General features: G+C 53.0%; 1 protein-coding gene across 3 annotated transcripts in view; it reads right to left on the bottom strand.

The window, feature by feature from the left end:
- Positions 1-3,466: 3,466 nt before the first annotated feature.
- Positions 3,467-22,501, bottom strand: part of TPST2 (tyrosylprotein sulfotransferase 2) — a 45,962-nt gene continuing 26,927 nt past the window's right edge. Inside the window, exons 2-6 of one of the 3 annotated variants that reach the window (XM_057306015.1) lie at positions 16,805-16,831; positions 14,960-15,865; positions 11,936-12,152; positions 5,645-5,693; positions 3,467-3,957 (exon numbers count right to left, since the gene is read on the bottom strand). In XM_057306015.1, the coding sequence (XP_057161998.1) occupies positions 5,652-5,693; positions 11,936-12,152; positions 14,960-15,801 (1,101 nt within the window). In that variant the 5' untranslated portion in view covers positions 15,802-15,865; positions 16,805-16,831 and the 3' untranslated portion in view covers positions 3,467-3,957; positions 5,645-5,651. Of the gene's footprint in view, positions 3,958-5,644; positions 5,694-8,454; positions 8,506-11,935; positions 12,153-14,959; positions 15,866-16,804; positions 16,832-22,501 lie in introns of all 3 variants that reach the window. The other 2 variants (XM_048221531.2, XM_026484704.4) reach the window with 2 other exon arrangements.

Genomic DNA, 22,501 nt, shown 5'->3' on the forward strand with positions numbered 1-22,501 from the left:
CTTGGGGGTGCCGTCGAGAGGTGAGCTGGGACTGCAGTTACCTGCAGGCTCGACCAAGGCCGGCTGATCCGCTTCCGAGGCGATTCGCTCACACAGCTGGCAGGCTGGTGCTGGCTGTTGGCAGGAGGCTTCCGGAACTTGCCATGTGAAGCCCTGCTTATGGCTGCTGAGCGTCCTCATGACCTATGACTGGACTCCCCGAGCACGGGTGACTAAGAGAGAAGCAAGGCAGGGGCGCTTGGGTGGCTCAGTCTGTTAAGCATCCGACTCTTGGTTTCAGCTGAATGAATCATTCGACTCATGATCTCAGGGTCGTGGGATCGAGCCCCGAATCAGGCTCCTCGCTGGGTGGGGAGTCAGCTTAAGATTCCCTCCCTCTCCCTCTGCCCCTACCCTGTTCACTCTCTCTCTCTCTCAAAAGAAAAAAAAAAAAAAAAAAGAGGAACAAGGTCGCAGCCACAACAGAGGAAGTCACACACAGCCATGTCCCTAATATCCTATTGGTTGGTCACACGGCCAGCCCCCTTGAGGGTTGCCAGATTTAGCAAGCAAAAATACAGGATCCCTGGTTAAATTTGAATTTCACATGAACAACAAGTAAGTTTTTAGTATAAGTAAGTCCCATGAAATACTTGAAAAGACTGAAAAATTGTTTTATCTGAAATTCAGATTTAACCATGAGTACTGTATTAACCCCAAACCCTATCCCTGTTCAGTGGAAAGGGACAGAGTACAAAAGGGGTGTGAGTGCCCGCAGGTGAGGATTACTGGGGGGGGGGGGGTCACTTGGCAGCTGGCTTTCCCAGCCCAGGACAGGCTAGGCCTGGCCAGGGTGGGGTGCGGGGTGGTAAATGGAGAGCAATGAGGAATTATGGTTCTTGCACTCATACAGTGTATGGTCCAGGAAGACCAACTTGAATCAAGTCACCGGGTACATCAATGCAAAACCTTGACCATGAGTAAGCGCTTCCAAGGGAAGTTACTGGGGCTTGGGACGGGGATGGCGTTCTCATCAGAAGCGCCATTTCTGTTTCTTAGATTCAGCTTTTGCATGTGACTGTGTGTGCGCGTGTGCAGGCGGGGGGGGGGCGGGTAGCATATGGAAGGGTCTGCCACTGAACAGGGGACGGAACTCTGAAAACACACACACACCTATGCACAAAATGGTGAAAATGGAACCTGGCCTGTGCTCTGTAGGCTAGTTAATGGCACTGCGTTACAGTCAATGTCCTGGTTTTGCTATGACACTACAGCGGGGACAAGATGTCAGCAGTGAGGGGAGCCGCGGGAAGGCTCCATGGGACCCTGTGTCGTACCTTTGCAACTTCCTAGGAGTCTATAATTATTTTAAAATAAAAAGGCAACTCACCAGCCCGTTGAAAATACCAGCTGTTACCATGGCAACAAGGTCAGACCAGAATAATCCAGGCTTGTGTGCGGGTTTAAGTTGGTGGAGGGCACTCGGTCAGGAGCCAGCCCTAGTGGGTGGAGCGAGGGCTTTCACCCAAAGGAATGGGATTCCTTGTTAATTGTCCTGAAAAGTGTTCCTTTAGAAGAAAGAATGAGGACGGGGGTGGGGGGGATGGGCAAGAGATGTCTTCCTGGTTCTTGGCCCAGATCTGGGGCTTCGGGAGGTCCAGAGTAGCTCCATCAGTGGGAAGAGCCGTCCCTGCTCCCAAGGCAGAATCTGGGGAAACCAAAAAGCCTGGGTTTCTTGATGACTAAGCCTTTTGGGCTCTGGAATCACTGTGCTTTAAACAGTAAAGGAAAGAGATGTCTTTAGTCCGCACCCTAGTGAAGAAAGGGAACATTCGGCTGACATCGCATCTCCTAGAGAGATCCCCTAATGTGATGTATTCCTGCGTTATTTCATGACCCTGCGGGTGAGGCTGATAAACTGGTGTTGATGACGACCGTGGCCAGCTGTTTCCCCGAGACGGCCACAACTGCCCCTCTCACCCACCTGCACTTCTGCGTTGTGACCTTGCCACTCACCTCCAAGAGGAGGAATTTCTCTATTCTCTTGAATGGGGGGCGGGGCTAGGATAAACTCAGCGGAAGTGACACTGGGCCAGGCGTATCCCTTAACTGACTGGCTGTCCTGTTGCTTGCGGCCCCTGGCAACACTTGCTCTGGGAGAAGCCAGGCACCGTCGAAGAAGTCTGGCTGTCCTGAGACCGCCATGCTGTCAGGAAGCCTAGGCTAGCCGCGTGTACGAGGCCATGCGACAGAGAAGCCCATGAAAGCCTCTTGATGCTCTAACCACCTGGGCCCAGGCACCAGACGGGTGAATGAAGAAGCCTTCAGATGGCAGGGGTCCCAGCCACCCTCTGACGGCGAGAACCACCCAGCTCCTTCCAGCTGAATTCTGGAACGGAGAGATCGAACAGTACACTGTTGTAAGTCACTAAGTGTGGGGCCAGCTGGTTCTAACGCAACAGACGAGTGGGGCGCTGAGCAAGGCTGGATGTGTTCTGCTCCCCGGTGAGCGGTGTCCACGAGCTTCCTGCGTTCAGAGCGCCATCATCTCCCCTCCCACGGCAGGTCCAAGGCGGGGACAGACAAGAGCTGCCTCCCATGGCAGGCTCATCGCACCCCAGGCCCCACGGCCTATGTCAACCATCGGCCCCTCCCAATAAACCCCTGAAGTTTTAACTTCCCCCTTTTACAGATGAAGAAATGAAGCCCCAAGCCACATCGCCAGTAAGTTGGCCTGACTCCAAGATCTATGCTCCAAACCACTGGGAGTCTTTGCCTTCCCAGGGAGTGTGGAGAAAACACTTCAACCCTTAAAGACGTGAAACTTCTCTGGACCCAGCTGGTCCCTCAGCATTTGGGGGCCGTGCCGCAAATTTAGCAGGCTGGGACTGTTCGTATCCTGTATGTGCCAAAGAAAACACGGGCCCTCGACCAGCTCTTTGGGAGATTATCTCTAAACCCCTGGGATATCCTGTTTAATAAAAGTGTCTTTGCATACCAGGGACCCTGGGCCACACCAGGCCTGACGGTCTATGCTAACAATGTGATTTATGGGGGGGCCTGGGATCATGACAGATCACTCGACCTCTGCAGGAGCCAGAGCCAGAGTAACTGAGATCAGTCACATGGGTGCCCCATGCCTAGGACGGATGCCCGATAAAAACGGCACACTCAGGCTCAGGCAAGCTTTTCTGGTGTCATACTCGTGGCCCGTCGTGCCTGGTAGAATTAAGCGTGCCCGTAAGCCTCCACCAGGTGAGCATACCTGGAAACTCACTCCTGATCTCCCTGTCCCTGCCCTGTGCACCTGTTTTCTTGGCAGATTTTAATCTGCATCTTTTCTCTTCCCAACACAGGAGCTCGGCATGCCCTGCTGAGCACCCGAGCTGGGAACCTCGTTTGCCTGTCATCAATGCACCCGACAAAACCCAATATGGAGGGGAAAAAAAAAAATCTGTTCGCTCTGTCAAAGTCAGGCGCAGACAAATGAGTCCCTGTTCACTTTATTCAAATAATTTTTTTCTCTGAATCTGAGTAGAACTGAGGAAGAATCAAAGAAAACCTCATATATTAAATTCTTAAATAGATTCTTTGAATTGAAAAGTAAGGGTCAATAGGAGAGGCACAGGTGTGGGCCTTGTCCCCGCCAACAAAGCCACCAAGGCAGTCCCGCAAATTAAGAAAAATGGCAAATCCATTTCTTAAAAAAAAGTTCTTGAGGGGAAAGATTAAAAAATACCTAAGTTTCAAAAGCCGGACTACTGCCACACCCCTGGCTCTCCACCCCCCCAGAGCGTCCAAAGGTAGAGAGTCTCCAGGTAAGTTTTCAGTGATGCAGCTTTTGCAAACATATGCAAATACATTCCTCGTTAGCAGTCCTGTTTTGGCGATTAATAGCAAGCAATATGCTTGGATTAGAGGTCCGATTTCCACTCGAATGCAAAGTGTCTTCTCCTCTCGGCAACAATCTGCAGAGATCTGAAAAGGAAGACAAGCACGTTAGGCCGAGTCAGACAGACCTTCCATATTCGTACGTGCGATCGAGGAACTATTGGGGTCTTGCCGCCTATTCACATAAGCAGGGGCGGTGATCTCTGCGCACCCCAGATGGCCAGGGAGAATTTAAATTTAAAAGCTTTCCTTGGGGTTCTCACCCTCATCCCAAACTGCATCCATCTGACCTCAAAGATAGACTCTGTTTACTTACGAGGAGAAAGGGGTGATGATTACGTCATCAATGCCAATGGATTTCTGGAGGCGAGGGAAGGATGGGCATTTGTTTCAGGCCAACTGGTTACCAGGGACGAGCCAAAGCGCACTATGTATGATACCGCATTGGAACAGTACAGCGAGGGCTTTTGTCAGCAGGAAGGTTCAAAAATCGACTACAGACTCTGCAGACCCAGAACGAGGGGGAGAGGAGAGCGGGAATCACGGACACAGGAGCCTTCCCATAGGAGGTTTCTTGCCTCTGGAAGGCACCAGAACTCTGGGATCTCAGCACCATTCAAGATGGGATCCCTGATAATGACAGGGCCTGAGGCTGGTGCAAAGTGGATTTAAAAAAAAAAAAAAAAAAAGAAAGAAAAGAAAGAAAGAGACTAGAAGATATGCTGATTATTTAAAAATAAGATCAGGAGACTAAAAATAGAGGCCAGGCTCGAAGCTTCTTTATAGTCTAGAGCAAAAGGGAGAAACCCATGCGAGTCGGTTGTGACCTCTCTGGGGGGTCACCCGAGTGACAGAGGAAGTGAACTTCCTGGGGCCTTAACGCCAGCGCCCACGCGCATAGCGGGGGCACGAGGCTTCCTGGATTCCCACGCGCCCACCTGGGCCAGCTCACTTCATCTCTCGGCCCCACCGGCAGTCGGCCGGCCCAGGTGAATCCCCCTTCTCCGGATGTCACAAATGGAGGCTGGGAGGTGGCCAACCTGAAGTGGGATCCTAAATCTCTGACCAAGGTCAGAACGCGTCCCCCTACCCCCGCGCAAGATACGGGTGGCTAGACATGCACTTCAAATCGTTCCTCAAAAGCAAACTCTGGAAGAAGAGGCCCCGGGGGCGGGGGGGTGGGGGGAAGAACGATGCTGCCATTTGGTGGCTGTGTGCTCTTGGGCAAGTCAGAGCCCCCTCTGGGCTCTGAAAGCTTTCCTTTTCTATGTCAGCGGCCATCCCAGGGATCCTCACGGTTAACGGAGTAACCCAGGGGCAGCACTTGGCCCAAAGTCCTGGGGGTTATTCTTAGACCAGAGCTGCTTGGAGCTTCTCTTAGAACATTAATTGCTTTGGGCCAACCGGTTGCTGTTTATAGAAGCAGGATAAACAGACAACATTCTATGCCAAAATGTTCTAGAATCCTAGCCCCCAGCCCCATCACATGAGTCCCTGGTGCCCCCTCCCTGAAGCCAGACAGACCTTCTTCTGGTTGGTCCTGCAATGATCCCTGCCCCCACCGGATCCAGAGCTAGGAGACTAAGCTGTGATTCTATAAATAGCTTCCCCAGCTTGTCACCATGGAAACCCCCCTTGGGGCTGGGTCAGCCCACCTTGGTGGACACTCCTCCCCAGGGAGGCCCTGGAAGGGCAAGGCTTTCAGGAGAGTAGCTCCTGGGCTCAGAAGGCGTTGGGGGAAGGCGGGGGAGAGAAGGGACGTCTGCAGGCCTACCTGGAAATCATGAGCTTCCTAAGTGGGCGGAGGTGCTGTTCTGGTTCACCTGGAGGAGGAAGCAACACACGAAGGAGTCAAGGCCAGGTTGGGGTGCAAGGATCTCACTGCCCTGAGGTCAAGCCTCAGCATCACTGGGGCGGGCACACACTCGCTCATGGGGTATTCACCCCACACCTACTACAGGCCGGGTGCTGGGGATGCTGTGAACATGGCCGACCTGGTCCCATTCTGCAGCTTATACAAACACATATGCAAGATAATGTCCCCTCCACCTCCGGGCAATACAATGGGCTCCTGTGAGTGACTCTGGAGCTACTTCAGAGACGGTGGTCACGAAAGGCCACTATGAGGGGATGACATTTAAGCTGAAGCACAATGAAAAATAAACATATGCTCTTTGTCCTGGGGTTCCCGGCACACAGCTCCTAAAACCCTAGAATCTCCCAGTGATAACAAGCGGCTCTTGTATGCTAATGAGATGACAGGTATCTGGCTTCAGAATGGGCGCTGGTGGCTTAGAAAGACCAAGGGATGCCTCTGGGGAGGGGAGAAGGGCTGGAGAGTAAGCCAATAACCAATGATTAAATCAACCATACCGACTTCACGAGCACTCCCCAGAAAGCCCTAGATGATGGCTTCGGAGAGCTTCCGGGTCGGTGAGCACACGGAGGTGCCGGAGGGTGGCGTTCTCGAAGAGGGCCTGGACACTCCACACCCCTTCCCCCGTACCTTGCCCTGTGTACCTCTTCCATGACCATTCCTGGGTCGTATCCTTTCTAATAAACCACTAATCTAGGAAGGAAAGTGCTTTCCCAAGTCCTGTGAATTATTCTAGCAAATTCTCAAATATTAGTTGGCGGGGCAGAAATGTGGGTAGCCGGGGAACCCCAAGGTGGCTGGCCTCTGAGGTGGGGGCAGTCTTCTGGGACTGAGCCCTTAACCTGCGGGGCCTGACACGAACTCTGGGCATCACTGTGCAAACTGATTCTGGAGAATCAGAAATGGGTTGTTGGTGCTGGAAAACGCCCCAAAAGCCGAGCTCTAAAAGATGCAAATGAGGCGAGGTACACAAAGGTCTGGCTGGAAGAGCATTCCTGGCAGAAGGAACAGCAAAGATCTGGAATGGGGGCGGTGGTGTTTGGTGCCTCACGAATGAGGATTCTTTTTCTGCATTCGCTGCAATTCTAACATGTGAGCTGCTCTGTTTTGCTTGCTTACGATTTTTCCACCTCTGGGGTTTCAGGGTGATCATTCTAGATGGCTACAGAGTGCCCTGTGGAATGCACATGCCTTCATATACAGAACTGTTGCCGTAACACTGTTCTCCAACTCTGCGATACCGTGACGGAAGCCAGGTGCCCCGTGGAGGACAGGAAGGGAGACGAGGAAGGAAAGCAGGGGCCCGATGCAGTTGGCAGGGCAGCTCTCCGGAGCGTGGCGGTGTTCGCGACGACAGGGCGCATTCCTGCCACTCCTCCACAGTTTGCCCCCAACAGAGCAAGAAACAGTCCCAGGCCAGCCAGACATCTTGAATACGCCGCACAACGCAAGAGAATGTAAACTACTCCCACTCTTCTGTACAACAGTTTAGCCTTCTGGGTCAAGAGTCTTAAAAAGAACGGGACCCTTCCGCCCACTGATGCCACTTCATAACGATGTCTTCCAAGGGAAGGGCTCAGTAGAGCCCGGCAAGGTCAAGATGAAGTGCACATGCCATCGTTCGGGACACTGCAGAAACTGGACATGATCTGGGGGCAACAGTAGCTCATACTACATTCCAGAAAATACTATGTCACCATTCCAAATGGCAACAGCGAAACCCGAAAGATGGGAAAACATGAAGAATGCAAACCCAAACGGCTCACTTGATGACACCGCAAGGAATGCCAAAAGCCTGCTCGGGCGGGCAAAAGAAGATACTATGCAAAAAGGAAAGGCGTTTCGGGTGGTGACTCCTTCCCCTCACCCCCTCTTCTGCGTGTGGCTCTTGTTACATCATCTTTTCGGTTAAAGCAGGCAATAAATTAGTGCTGACTAATGCTCGTAACATTTTGTTCACGGCGGCAAGAGGATGGGCTGGGTGTCTGACTCCCAGGAAGGGAGCATCGAGCCCTCCCCAAGGATCTAAGATGGGTGCAAAAGCCAAGGACCCCGGACAATGAGCATTCATGAATTTGATTATTAAACTGGAGATTGGCACCCTTTCTCTGCCAAATTAAAAACAAACAAACAAACAAACAACCCCCATATACACAAACTAAGACACCTCATTTAAAGGGGGGCTATCATATCAGTGAAGGGGGTGGTCCTTCTTAACATGATCCATGGACCGCACCCCACGGACATACCCAGGATGTGTGGGAGGCACAGCCAGGGAGATGGGCTGGGGGCAGCAGGGGCATTTGTACGTCTACATCCGTGGGGATACCCACACCGACCCTTACGGTTCTCGTTCTTTGGTTGACTGATGAAAATTCCAGGCTGGGTCGTGTTTGGGGACTGCCACTTTCTACAAAACTGAATTTAAGGCTAGAGAAAGAGAGCTTGACAGAAAGCCCCCACCAATCCTCCAACTGCTCTCAAGCCAGGAGACAAGGCGATGGGAGCAACCCGGGCAGAAGGCTGCTATTTGGCCCCAGATGGATCAGACACTTGGAGGGCCCCTGGCCTGATCCACCCTCCCCCAGCCCAATTTTCTGACGAGGAAATGATCAGCCAGATTAGAGAAGCGAAGTGTCCGAGGGCATCCGCAAGCTAGTGGGACAGCCCAATAAACAGATTTCAGAATTCCCCTTGGGGTTTCTAACCTGAAAATATCCTTTCAGATTGGCTGGTGTTTTATAGTCTCCTTTCAAGACCTAGGAAAAAGAGACGAAGTACCTCTGTCATGGAAATGACCAAAAATAAAATTCATCCTGTCACCTCCACCTTCCCATCCACCCAGTTACCACCCACCTATTTATGCACCTACCCATGCACCCATCTATTCACTCACCCTCCCTCCCTCCCATCCAGCCACCCACCCATCTAGCCACCCACCCACCCATCCACTCTCCCATCCATCCACCCATCCGTCCATCCGTCCATCCGTCCATCCACTCTCCCATCCATCCACCCATCCGTCCATCCGTCCATCCACTCTCCCATCCATCCACCCATCCGTCCATCCGTCCACCCATCCGTCCATCCGTCCATCCACTCTCCCATCCATCCACCCATCCGTCCATCCACTCTCCCACCCATCCACCCATCCGTCCATCCGTCCATCCACTCTCCCATCCAACCTCCCATCCATCCATCCACCCTCCATCCCTCCGTCCTCCCACCCATCCACCCCACCCCCTACCCGTATACCCACCCATCCACTCTCCCATCCATCCACCCACCTACCCATCTATCCATCCATCTACCCATTCATCATCATCATCATCCATCCAACAATCCAACATTTATTGACCTCCTCTTATTTCAGGCATTATTCTAAGCTCTGGAGTATTCTAAGCTCAGTATTAACCAGACAATTAAAATCCCTTTTCTCCTGGAGCCTCCATCCTAGAGGAGGAGCCCGAGGATCCACGAGTAATAAACACAAACGGGAATATATCAAACCATGGGAAGCACCATAGAGAAAATAAAACAAAGGCATGTGATCAGGAGTGACCAAGGGGCTTCTTTTGAGCAGGTGGTCCCAAAGGACCTCTCAGAACAAGTGATCTTTGAGCTGAGCCCTCAGTGACAAGGAAAACCAGCTCTGAAGGAAAAGCCTGCCAGGCAGAGGGCACAGCTAGGGCAAAGAAAATCCCAGGCTTTTCCACTATCTTTCTGTATATAAACCACCATGTAGACCGGCACCGTCCAACAGAAAGTAATGTGAACCAAGTGTGTAATTTTAAGTTGTCTAGTAGTCACACTTAAAAAACAAAACAAAACAAAACAAAAAAACCCCAAAAAGTCAAGTGAAGTAACTCCAGTTATTTAACCTGAGATATCTAAAATAGTCATACTTCCATGTGTAATTAACAGAGAAATGATTAACGAGAAACTGGACATACTGTCTTTGGTACCAGGACTTCAAAATCTGGTGCGTAGCTTACACTTAACAATGCCTCTCGATTTGGACCAGATTTCACTAGTCACATCCAGTGGCCACGGGAGGTTAGTGGCTGGAAGCCCTAATGGACAGCGCAGGTGCAGACAAGTTCACGAGCGCCAGGGTCCTCTCAGTGCCTGACCGTCCTGCACCCCAGGTCTGTTACAGGAACAAAGGTGTCTACAAAGAAACACGCAGGCGCGCACACATGCGCAGAAACACACACGCATGCACGCATGCGCAGAAACACATACGCACGCACACATGCGCAGTAAAGGCTAAACAAGTGTCAGGCAGCCACTGGGAAGAAACCAGAGACAGCTTCCCTTTGAAACAAAGAAACTATGATAGAGGCTCAGGGAGTTGATCTCGCGCATCAAAATGTTTACATTTGTATACAATACACAAGGTCAGGCCTTACTCTGGGAGCTTCTGATTCACATCCTGGGACACGGCAGGGGCCTCCGCCTTTTATTTACTTGTTATTATTTATTCTTTTTTTAGAGAGAGTGTGAGAGCAAGCGGGAAGGGCAAAGGGAGAGGGAGAGAGGGAACCTTTAAGCGGACTCCTTGCTGAGCACAGAGCCCAACGTGGGGCTCAATCTTATGACACCTGAGATCATGACCTGAGCCGAAATCAAGAGTTGGTCGCTAAACCAACTGAGCCACCCAGGCGCCCTGGGTCTCTGCCTTTTAGAGAGACTTCAGAGAAGTTGCCGCTGGGCCCTCGGCTAAGAACACAGGGTAAGGAGAGCCCGTTGTCACTGCGGTCCTCACCCTGGCCCCGACACTGCCTGTGAGAAGCGCCTGGGGGCTGGAGTTCAAGATCATTCCCAGCTGCTGTTTCTTCTTTTTAACCCAGTCAATTGATCTTTTTTTATTTTATGAAGATATATGCAATATATATAAAAAACAGTATATGAAATACAGCATAGGTACAGAAAACTGTATGAAACACATTAAGTACAGCCTAAGGAATACTCTATAAAAAAAACATAACTAATAATGACTTAAAATAACTGAATAATAAAAAATAGACCACATCGAGGTTGCGAATATTCACACTGTCGACACGGCCTAAGCATCTACGCTGGATCTCTGAGTATTTCCACAAATAAATGTTTGCACAATCCACAGATGTCAAGGGGGAGAGGAAGCCCTGAGACCCGCTTCAATCACAAGGACCGAGCCCCCAAAGCTCAGGGTTAAGAGAGCCTGCCTGTGTGGTAGAGGCGTTAAAGCCTTCCTCAGCACCAAACGGCATCTTTCTCCTTGAGTCACTGAAGAATTAAAGGGAAAGTGACAGAAGTTATGACTTTCTTCCTTGGCTCTTCAACATAAGAACTGTTTACTTTCTGGGGCGCCTGGAAGGCTCAGTCGGTTAAGCGTCTGCCTTCAGCTCAGGTCAGAATCTCAAGGTCCTGGGACCGATCCCTGTGTCAGGACCCCTCTTCATACTGTCTCTCTCTATCTCTCTCAAATAAATAAATCAAATCTTAAACAACAACAACAAAAAGAATTGTTTACTTTCTAAAGTCAGCATGTGTTTGGAAACGCTGGGCGTAGCTGGAATTAAGATGCTGGGTCTTAATGGGGTGAGGGCTAGCAGGGCCTGTCCTCAGGCCTGGGCCCCACGCTCAGTTACCCTCACTAACTAATGCCTCTAAGGAAGTCAGAACCCTGCACCCAGAGGAGACGAGAAGCTGTGACAGCAACATGTAAATAAGACCGTGAACTTGCTAACTATTCCCTTATGCAGGATTAGTTGACTTTTAATGCTTCAAAACCATCGCATTGAAGTCCTCTTCCTTGACCGCCTCAACTAAGGAGAGCTTAAAAAGTACTTTAAACTGCCCCGAGCTCACATTTGTCTGAGAAATCAACATTAAAATTTATGGGGGAATAAAGAGACCAACAGCTTATTCATACTCGGGCTCAACAAAGACTTGATGTGCTTTACAGACAGACAAGCTAGAGACATAGTGGGAAAAGGGTGAAAAAGCACAGAGAAAGCAGATGAAATCAGTACACAAACGGGCCCGCTGTTAGCTGCTCCAGTGTGAGAGACAGGCTACCAGCTGGTTTTGAGCTTCCCTGTGGCCCAAGCGAAAATGGAAATACAAGCGATCTTACCATTCACCGCGTCCCACCCCCGCTGTCGGCAGGGAGCACGTCTCCGCGCATGCGCACGCACTCACCCGGTGCGTGTTGTTGATGACGATGGGGTCCGGCTTGCCGTAGTTGGGCGGGTTTGCATAGGGGTCATAGCCGAGCCGAGCCAGCATGGGGGCGATCTGGGCCATGTCCCTCACCACGTCCCCGGGGATGTGGCCGGTCCACTTGGAGAGCGCTTCCAGGTTCACAGGCTTGATGACCTGGTCTGTGGATCGCTCGATCCTGGGGAGAAAAAATAGGCTGTGCGGGGCACAGGGAGACCCAGATGGCACCTGGGGCAGCCGGACAGGCTGGGGGTACCTGGCCCTGGGGCAGCTGTGCCCCCCGCCCCCCCGCCGAATGTGAGGCTGCGGACCAGTCGCTTGGCCTCCTCATACCTCCTCTGTACATTGGGGATAAGAGCACGTGGCGAGAAACTGGAAAACAGTATTAGGTAGCACGCACTTAAAATTCTGCTTCCTTGACGTCACGACTTTTTAAAAATAACGTTTCATTTTGGTGACTAAGATGGATATTTTGTTCTTGAGAAAGAATTATAAAACACAAATGGTAAGGCTAAGAGTGGCTTCCACTCCCAGCATCGGCTCCTGCAGGGACCTCGTCTTGGCATCTGGGGGGCCCACCCTCTCAATCCGTTTTCTGTGCTTTATACAGGAGAGCGGCTAGGGGCAGACTCAGGAGCCAGACTGCCTGGGTTCAAACGCCGGCTTGACCGGCACTGGCTATGTGGCCTTGGGAAAGTTACTTCACCTCTCTGAGCCTCCTCCATCAGTCGTCCTCTACAAATGGGAATAATGGCAGAACCCACCTCATGGGGCCGTTCTGGGGAGTCAATGAGTTAATCCCAGAGGAGTACGTGGCACGTTGTGAGGTCTCAGGACATGCTGGCTTTTTCTTTCTCATGCACACAAGGAAATCCTATGGTTTGCAGTTTTTACGGCAGAATTCACACGCTGTACGTTTTGGTTTATGACATTGTTTCGCATCCGACACCTCCTTCTTCTCTCCAGCTGTGCTCCCTTCCTCCAAAGCTTATTTTGCCCGTGCCCCTGAAGATAGCCATTTCGGTTGCTTTCACCCTTGGCTGCGCCAACGGAACCACCATCCGTCGGACGTGCTTCTCCACTCTCCCCTATGACGGGCTCACCCAGCCATCTGAATCACAAGGACTATACCGATCATAGGTCAAGGGCCTTGTACGATGGAGGGCAGGAGAATTCCCAGGATCCAGGGTCTATTTCTAGATGTTTCCATCCCAACTACGAGATAAATTGGGAAGAAGAATGGAAACGAGAGATGTGGCAAAAAGAGGCCAGGACCAGGAGGGAGGAGGGCAGGAAGGATGAGGGGCGGGGATGGGTGGGAAGAGCAACGGGTTTGGAGTCTGCAGACCGGAATAGAAATCTCAGCTCGGTCTACTGTGTCAGAGACCTCAAATATATGCACAGCCTTTCCACACCCTGAATCTCCAGGACTGCGTGAGACAGAAATGACACAGAGGCAGACATCCCAGAACACGAATGGGAGCAATGCTTGTGAGGAATAAAGAAAGCTGGAAATAACCCATGTGTCCACAAACAGGGGTCAGTGAATAGGATATCATGTTCCAGAGTGGAATATTACACAGCCATCTAAAATGATGTTGCGGTGGCGGTGGGGGGGGGGGCACGGGCAGGTGGTCCCGGACACAAAGTGAAAAAGGGTTACAGAGAGACATGTTTGTGTCCAGTAAGACTCTGGTTTTCTTAACAGCCCCTGACAGAGGACCAGCAGGTCCTATCTCAACATCTGCATGGTGGGATTGGAGGTTGTTTCTCCTTTCCTAGGGAAATTGTCCCCATTTTCTAAAATAAAGATGTATGCCTTCAGTCATCTGATTTTTTTTTTTTGTCACAGTAATTTACAAAATCCCAGCTCCAGCATCTCGGGGATTCTTGGGCCTTGTCAGGATGGAGACAGAGAGATAGCACACAGATCCTGCACTGTTCACATGCTCTGGGTCTCAGGAGAGGGACGACTCCTCAGAGGAAGAAGGTGGAGAGCAAGAGACAGAGGAGGGAAAGAGGAGGGGTCCCGGATGTGGACAGCATGAGAGCACACGCTCTCAGTCTCAGAGCAGACCTCAGTTCAAATCCTGGCCCCACACTTTGCCAGCTGTGTGGCCTTTGGTAACTTCTCTCTGAGACTCAGTTTCTTCATCTGTAAAATGGGGAGAAGAGCAGTTCTTATGTCCTCAGGCTGCTGTGGGGATTAAAGGAATAATGTGTGTTGGGGGCTTAACTGAGTGCTTGCCACACCTCAGGCACTCACTCCATGGTAATGAGGGTGAGGATAATGTGTAGGCCAATAAAAGTGATGTCAGTGCTAACGTCATGATGATGATGATGATGATGATAATAATAATAATAGGAATAATAGCATCTAATATGTATTAACCTATTTGATGCTCATAGGTAGCTGGAAGATTGACAGACTACACCCCCGTGTTACAGATAAGAAAATGGGGCACAGGGGCGCCTGGGTGGCTCAGTCGTTAAGCGTCTGCCTTTGGCTCAGGGTGTGATCCCGGCGTTCTGGGATCGAGCCCCACATCAGGCTCCTCCCCTGAGAGCCTGCTTCTTCCTCTCCCACTCCCCCTCCTTGTGTTCCCTCTCTCGCTGGCTGCCTCTATCTCTGTCAAATAAATAAATAAAATCTTTTTTTTTAAAAAATGGGGCACAGAGAGGTTGAGACACTTGCTCAAGGTCACACAGCTAGGAAGTGGCAGAGCTAGGATGGGAACCCAGACAACCTGGTTCTACATCGGTGTTCCTAAGTCAACCTTTACCCACGACGGCTTATTATAAAGCACATTCAAAGCCTGCTGATTCTCTCAGGAAAGGGAAGAGTTGATGGCCCCACTTTTGTGGATAATGAAGCAGAGGCTCAGAGAGGCACAGTGACTTGCCCAAGGCCACACTGCTCAGAGAGACAGCGCTACTCTTCCCACCTACTGCCTCTGAGCCAGGCCGGGGCGGGGCTGGGTGCAGGGCGAGGGCTTCACTCACTTGGACAGGGACACGCCACCCGGCTTGCCAATGAGGTCCTCGTGGTGCAGGACGGCATCGTTCCAGGCGATGCCCAGAAAGTCCAGGATGAGCTTGAGGGAGCGCCTGGGGTGCAGTACCAGCTGCTCGTAGTACACGGGCAGGCACTTGTCCTTGCCCACCTCCATGCACTGGGCGTACATCACCTCGATGGCCTTGTTCCACTTGGTGAGGCAGTCGCGGTAGCTGCTGAGGTCGAAGCCGGCGATGGTGACCTTGCGGGTGATCATGGAGTGCACGGACGCCCGGCCGTCGCGCACCATCAGCAGGAACTTGGAGTTGGGGAACAGGCGCGACAGGTACACGGAGGACTTGAGCGTGAAGGGGTCCTTGTTGCACAGCACGCGCGCCGGCTCACCGTGCTTGGCGATCACCTCCAGGATGAAGGCCTGCATGGCGGCGTCCAGCACCTCGTCCGTCACGCCCGCCTCGTCCAGCCGCAGCTTCTCGCGGCCGGACTTGGACCAGGCCTGGCGCATGGCCAGCACGCGCGGGATGATGCGCGTCTCCTCGCCGCAGCGCACCTCGGGGTGGGCGTCCAGCATGGCGCGCATCAGCGTGGTGCCGCTGCGGGGCACGCCGCCCACGAAGATAAGCGGCATGGCCTTGCCGTAGCGGTACTCCACGCGGTCCGCGCCCACCATCACCAGGTCCTCCTGCTCGGGCCGCATGGCCCCCCGGGGGCTGCGCGGGCCCCCCAGCACCGCGCGGCATTCCAGCACCTGCTGCCCCACCTGGACCGCCAGCACCAGAGCCAGCGCGCAGCCGGCCGCCAGTAGCGCCCTCCGCACGGACAGGCGCATGCTGGGCCTGGGGGGGCGGGCCGGCTTCAGCGACAGGTCAGCGGGGGGCCGGAGGGGCTCGCATCTGGGGAGAGAGAGGGACGCCTGTGAGCTGCGGGTCCTAACCAAACACACCCCGACGGTCGGCTTCATCTGACGAGTGGGGGTATTAATTACTCTGACATCGACTCTCAAAATGTTTCCACATTTAGCAATGCTCTGGAATGTCCGGATTCAGCAGCATATCCGCTTGGCAAGGGCACGGTTTTTGCGTGTTCTGTTCATGGCTGTCTCTCCAGAGCCTAGTACAAAGCCTGGCACCTCGTAGGTGAGTGGTAAGGATTTGGGGGATGTGCCTTGGTTGAAGGCACAGGGCGAGGCCAGAAGCGCTAGGACAGGAGGGCCCTAGAAAGAGGCGGCGAGGGGTGCCCACCTGGGGACCAGCTGAGCTGGGGTCCAAGATTCCAGCCCAGGCCGGCCCACTCCGAAGGACCACACTGCCACCCAGGAGACGGTGTGGAATAGCCTATCCTGTTCTGAGCCTCTTCTGGAATCACTACGCATTCACTCAGTCTTCATTCCACAAATGGGTATTAAGTTTAAAAAGGTGCCAGGCACTGCGCTCAGTGCTGGGGACAGGCAAATGGCGAAGACAGCAGGGCCTTTGAACTCAAGAAGCTCACATCTCCTAGTGGGGGAAGCGATAGCATACAAGCTATAGCCACAGGGTAAAAATGGCTTACATGGTGAGAGGGCTCAAGTAGGGGAAGGAGGAGGGAGGTCAGGGAGGGCCTCTCAGGGGAGGTGGCATCCAAGCTGAATCCTGCATGAGAAGGATCCGGCCTTGTGAAGATGGGTGGGAGTGGTCCAGGCAGAGGGAACAGAAAATGCAAAGAGCCCCAGACAGGAGAGGGTGTTGGGGGTTGAAGAACCTCAGGAGGCTGTGGAGGCAGAAGGGAGGGAGAGGGAAAAACCGGGGGACACAGAAGCCACACAGGTTCTCAGGAGATGGAGCAGGACGTACTCTCAGGGCAGCTCCTGGGCAGAGGGCCTGCAGGGGCGAGAATGGAGGCAGGGAGGTCAGAGAGGAGGCTCCTGCTGATGTCCTGGTCCCCGGCAGACTCAGGGATGCCGCGATTGTGATGGTGACGTGGGGACAGGTGCAGGGGATGACTGAGGACATGAATTACGAGCCCCAGACTGGGCTCCTCATGCCCCCCAGGGACGACGATCAGACTTCAGGGGCAAGTCTTCAAGTAGGGGCTTGTTTTGGGAAGGAGGCCCACCCAGCCCAGCCACCCCCTTCTCCAGTCCCCTCAAATGACAGGCCTGCCCTCCTCCCTAGTTTATCCTCAAGGCCCCTCCTTTCCAGAATCAAAGTGAGGTCTTGAGGTCTGAGGGCATTTGAAAAGGCAGGCAGGCCCGGGTTCGAATCCCAACTCTTCCCCTTCCTGTGTGGCTGTGTGAGCCTGGGCAACACACCTCACCTCTCTGAGCCTCATCTGTAAAGTGGGTCTAAGAGTCTCAACCTTAAAGGGCCAGCATGACCATTACACGACTCCCTTAAAAACTGAGGAACGTGCCTGGCACATAGGAAGCATTTGAAAGGATATTACCAGTGGTCTCTACCATGGTCATTGGTTATTTATTTATCCCCACATTCAGTGAGTACCCTCTGCGTGCCTGGAGTTGGGCTCTGGAGCCAAGAGACACGGCCTCCGCTCCCAAGTCTACCCACACCGTGGAGCCACACCTGGGAGGGGGTGACAGGTTCTACCTGAGTAGGTGAGGGAAGGCTTCCTGCAGGCGGTGGCCCTCATGCAGAGCCTGAATAGCAATGGCTGGTTTTCAAACAGCCAGGTGGGGAAGACAGAGACGAGTCTTCCTGGCAAAGGGAACAGCCAGTGGAAGGCCCAGCCAGGGAAGAACGCAGCACGGAGGGGGGAGCTGCATGCAGCCTGTGAGGGGGGTGGGGCCCGTGGGAAGGGAGCGGGAGCCGGTGTTCCTCAATGGACATGAGACTTGGCCGAAACCACGGAAAGACCCAGTTTGCAGCTGGACCGATCCACCCACAAGGGCTTGGGCTGCCTGGGGCCCCTGGGGCCGTAGCAAGTGGGAAATCAACATCAGAACTGAGGCAACACACAATCTCGGCCCTGGGGTCCAAACTGCTGAGAGGCCCCAGCATTTCCTGGCCATGTGGCTTTGGGAGAGTCACTTCCCCCACGTAAACCACAGCTTCCTGGCTGCAAAGAGGGGTGGGGTGCACTGACCTCAGATGCTGCTGTGACACAGCACAGATTAATCTCAGCCTGGGGTCCCTGGCCTCTGTGAGCATCGGAAAATAGCTGGGGACCCTCTCCCCAGAAAACTGCGCCTGTCCCATGCTGCCGACAATGGTGGGGATTCCCTGGTCCTCTGAACTCAGGGTCTGGGACGGGGAAATCTGATTCCAGAGCTACTTTCAGGGCTAAGGCAGGCTGGACAGGACGTAAAGCTACTCAGAAATCTCTCCAAGGACCCGTCAACTTGTTCGAGTGCTCACTGAAATCCTCCTCTTAGACTCGAGACTCAAATTCTGTTTATTATTTCAGTGTCAGTGCTCCTGGAGGACAATCAATCACACTTTAGTTTGAATTAGAGCCACCACCCTTTCCTCCTGACACTGGCGGGGAGCGAGAGAATGGAGCTTTGAGGGAACAGAAGGCAATGGGGGGTTGCATAATAACCTCTCTCGGGGAGCTATTATGAGGTTTAGGGAAATTTTGTGAGGCGCTGAGCCAGCACACAAAACCTAGCACTGGTCAGATGGGACGCAGAGGGTTTGGATTCTGGCCATGCCCTGAATCTGCTCCGTGAGGCTGCTTAAGTCCCCTGTGGGACTCAGCCTTCTACTACCAGGACCATCATCTTTCTAAGAGACGAAGAGGCCCGCCCCCTGCACGCTGCCGCGATCTGGCTCTGTCTACCGCTGCATTTCAACCAGAGAGGACAACGCCAGCCAGGGGAGTGTAGCTGCCCAGTAAAAGAGGCCGGGGGAGTGGAGAGGCTCTTTCTAGCGCAGTCTGTGGAGGAGCCCAGACTTGGGGGGGGGGGGACCTTCTGGATGCACTAACCTCCCCTGGGCACTCGCATTGCTGGGTTCCAGCCCTCGTGGCCGCTTACCAGGATAAGGATAAGCAACAACCACCACCACTATACCACTAATCACCATCCGGGGCTGCTGGGTATGGTTGAACATGTTGTACACTGCCCAACTACAAAAGGGTATCACATACCTAGCCTAGGATAAATATGGCACCCTCGGAGTGGGACACTGTCCTGTGGCTGCCACCTAATACTGACCAAATGCCTACTACGTGAGTGCCTTGTATCATTTAGTCCCCCTACGAGGAGAGTATGAGGATCCCAATTTTAAAGAAGAAAAAAAGACCCCAAGAGGAAGAGCAACTGACCCAGGGGACTGCCGGAACTAGGATCCCCATCCAGATCTGCCAGACTGAGATGCCCAGCTCTTTTTTTTTTTTTTTTTAAGATTTTATTTATTTCTTTGACAGAGAGAGAGACAGTGCACAAGCAGGGGGAGAGGCAGAGGGAGAGGGAGAAGCAGACTCCCCGCTGAGTAAGGAGCCTGACTCGGGACTCAATCCCAGGATCCTGGGATCATGACCTGAGCCAAAGGCAAACGCTTAGGCGACTGAGCCACCCAGACATCCCCGACACCCAGCTCTTAACCACTGCGCTAAAGGAACGGGGCTATGAGTACAATGGGGTCTGGCAGGAAGCTGGGGGCTAATGTGGAACCAAGGGGCTCCTGGTGTACATCTCACTGCTGTGTCCTTACCATTCAGGGTGGAAGAGTTCTAGTCTGGTTCTCACCTCCCCCCATGCTACAGATGGGATGACTGAGGCCCACGAGGAAATCAAATCACAGCCTCACACGCTGAATCTGGGCCTCTTGGTCCTCTCCCAGGACGTAGGGGTGGTTCAGAACACAGCTCTGCAGTTGGACGACTCCCTGTCTATATAAATCATCGGTCCTCTGGGCCTCAGTTTTCCTGTTCCGTAAAGTGGGCGGTTGTTTGTTGAAAGCTCACGGTGACTCGTTCATCACGAACACTCCGAAACCCCCACGATTATTTTATTTTGTGCCATGTTGGAGATCCGCCAGGTGTAAGGCCTTGACTGCATTTCTCTGTCCTCGCTCCCTCTTGCTCACGCCTCACCTCTATAGTTTGTGTCTGTCCTCGCAAAAGCAGGGTGTTGAGTTCTCATACACAGAGATGGAGAAGGGGGGTCCAGGTGTAACCACAGCAACCAGCCCCCCCACCTGCCCCACCCCTGAGCCTCAGAATACACAAGCCTGGGGCTCCTGGGGCCTGGGAGGCCCACAGCAGAGGCCTGCCTCTTGGAACAAATAGAAACAATTAGGGACAAGGCACTTGAAGCTCTTCAGGCAGAGAGCGAGATGGCTGGGGCCCAGCTGCCCTCGGGCGGCCCTTGAGATGCCACAGTGCTCAGAGAGGCCTGCCAGCCACTAGGGGTTCTTCAGAGCTGCTTGTCCGCTGGGGGGGGGGGGGGGGGTGTTACCCACCACTTGTCAGGCATTTACATTTAAATTAAGTAAAATGAAAGAACATTTTAAATTCAGTTCCTTGTGTGCACCCGCCATACTTCAAGGGCCTGGTAGCCCTAGGGTGGGGTGGGGTGGGGCGGCTACCCTGCTGGACAGGGCAGGTCTGAGACCAGGTTAGCAAACAGTGGCCCTTGGTCCAAATCCAAACTTCAGCCTTTGAGTGAAGAATGGCTTTTATCTTTTTTTAAGGGAAGGGGGGGGCAGGGAAAGGGAGAGAAGCAGCAATAAAAACCTTACCCGCTTTGCAAAACCTGAAACACTTACTTTTTGGACATTTATAGAACGGGTTTGTGGATCCTGGCCTAGAACATTCCCATCACTGGCAGGAAGTTCTACCGAGGGCGCTGATTCGGAAGACAAATGAGATGTATGGGCGTGGGGGGTCACTGAGCCCCCTTCTTCTTGTAGGAGGAAGGGCAGCATTGATTAAGCACCACTGTGTACTCGACACCAGCCCTCATTTCATCCTCACAAGAGCCCCATGTGGGAAGGGGGGAGCACCCCTGACCCCCGTTCTCCAGTTTATGAATAATACAGGCCCTCGTGGGGGCAGGATGTGCAGAATTATGCCCCTAAAGCATAACTGCCAAATCAGCCAAATCAAAGAGCAAACAGAAACCACAGAAAGAAAAAAAGACAAGGAGGAAATACGAGGACTTGAAAAGGCCATCAGGAGTGGTGTTTGGTGATAACATGTTTCTCCTCGAGACATACTTCAGAATGTTGTCAACTTGCCTTTCTCTAGAATAAAATAACAGAATGACTAGTATTTTTCGAGTTCTATGCCACACATTGGGAGAGGGGGCAGGCTGCTTGGGCTGGCTCCGATCCCGGCTCCCCCAGCTACTGGCTGTGTGACCTTAGGCAAGTCACTGAGCCTCTCTGAACCTCAGTTCCTGCATCTGTAAAATGGGAAGGACAGCAATACCTGATAGGGCATTTGCAGTGTGGTCAGTGCCAACGAGGAAGTCACCTCCTCGGGGTGCTGGGAGGTGTAAATAAGTTAGAAAATGTTGGGCCAGCGCCTGGCAAACAGCAAGTGCTGTTTACCCATTGCCCTTCCCTTTTCTCATTTCATGCTGGGCAGAACCTCTTAAGGTGAGGCCTTTTATCTCCACTTGATGGGTAAGGAGTTTGAAAGGCCGAGAGCTGAAGTGGTTTGCAGAAGCCACTCATCTAGCAGGAAGACGAGTCATTTTCCAAGCTGGCTGGCTATGTCCCCAAGATGCTGTCCTGGGCGTCACATCACGTGACTCATAAAATGGGGGCAGCCAGGGGGGCCCAGGGGGGACTCTGCTCTCTCTCTGCACTGGCCCATGGTTTTCCCTGAATGACCACTAGAAGGGAGGGACAGGGAGAGGGCTGTTGAGTGCTCGAGATCCTTTTAAACCCACATTCATTCATTCCACCAATGTTCACACCTACTGTGTGCCAGGCACAGATCGGGATGCTGGGACACCTCGAGGGCAGCCAAGGCTCCTGCTCCCATGGAGCTGAAATCCTGGAGGAGGGCAAGAAGGCAGCATGTGGGATAATGACGCCTGTGACAAAGGCTCAGAAGGAAATGCCCGCAGTGGGGCGGGGAGACTTGCCATAAGGTGCCGCAGGAGGAGGTGACATTTACATGAGACCACACTGATCTGGGTTCAAGCTCGTGTGACCTTTCTAACTCAGCCTGATTTCTCCAGGTTCAGAGGTCTCCCGGACCGGGGAGGGGGGCTCAAGCACAGGACGCCAGCAAAGCAGGCAGGTGGCTGCACTTACAGAGTGGCCTCGGAGGGGGTCCCGGTGCCCCTGTGAGCGGGCTCAGCCATCGGCCCTGCAAACTCTCCCTGTGGGCGCCAGCTCCCAAACATTCCATTGCCATGGCTACCGCCCATCCCCCTGACCTCACCACCCTGACCCCAGAGCTGGGGAGACAGGAGAGGGGTGCTCTCTGGGGTCAGGCCTCTAGGGAGCAGAGACCGCTGCCCCACTCTGGAGGGAAACCAGCCAGATTCCAACGGGGCAAGAGGAAGAGGTCAAAGAATAACTCTTGGGCATAAAAGCATTCTCAGTGCTTAAAAAGGGAAGAAGGGAAGGTGG

The sequence above is a fragment of the Ursus arctos genome, unplaced genomic scaffold, assembly GCF_023065955.2.
Source record: "Ursus arctos isolate Adak ecotype North America unplaced genomic scaffold, UrsArc2.0 scaffold_34, whole genome shotgun sequence".
Lineage (NCBI taxonomy): Eukaryota > Metazoa > Chordata > Mammalia > Carnivora > Ursidae > Ursus > Ursus arctos.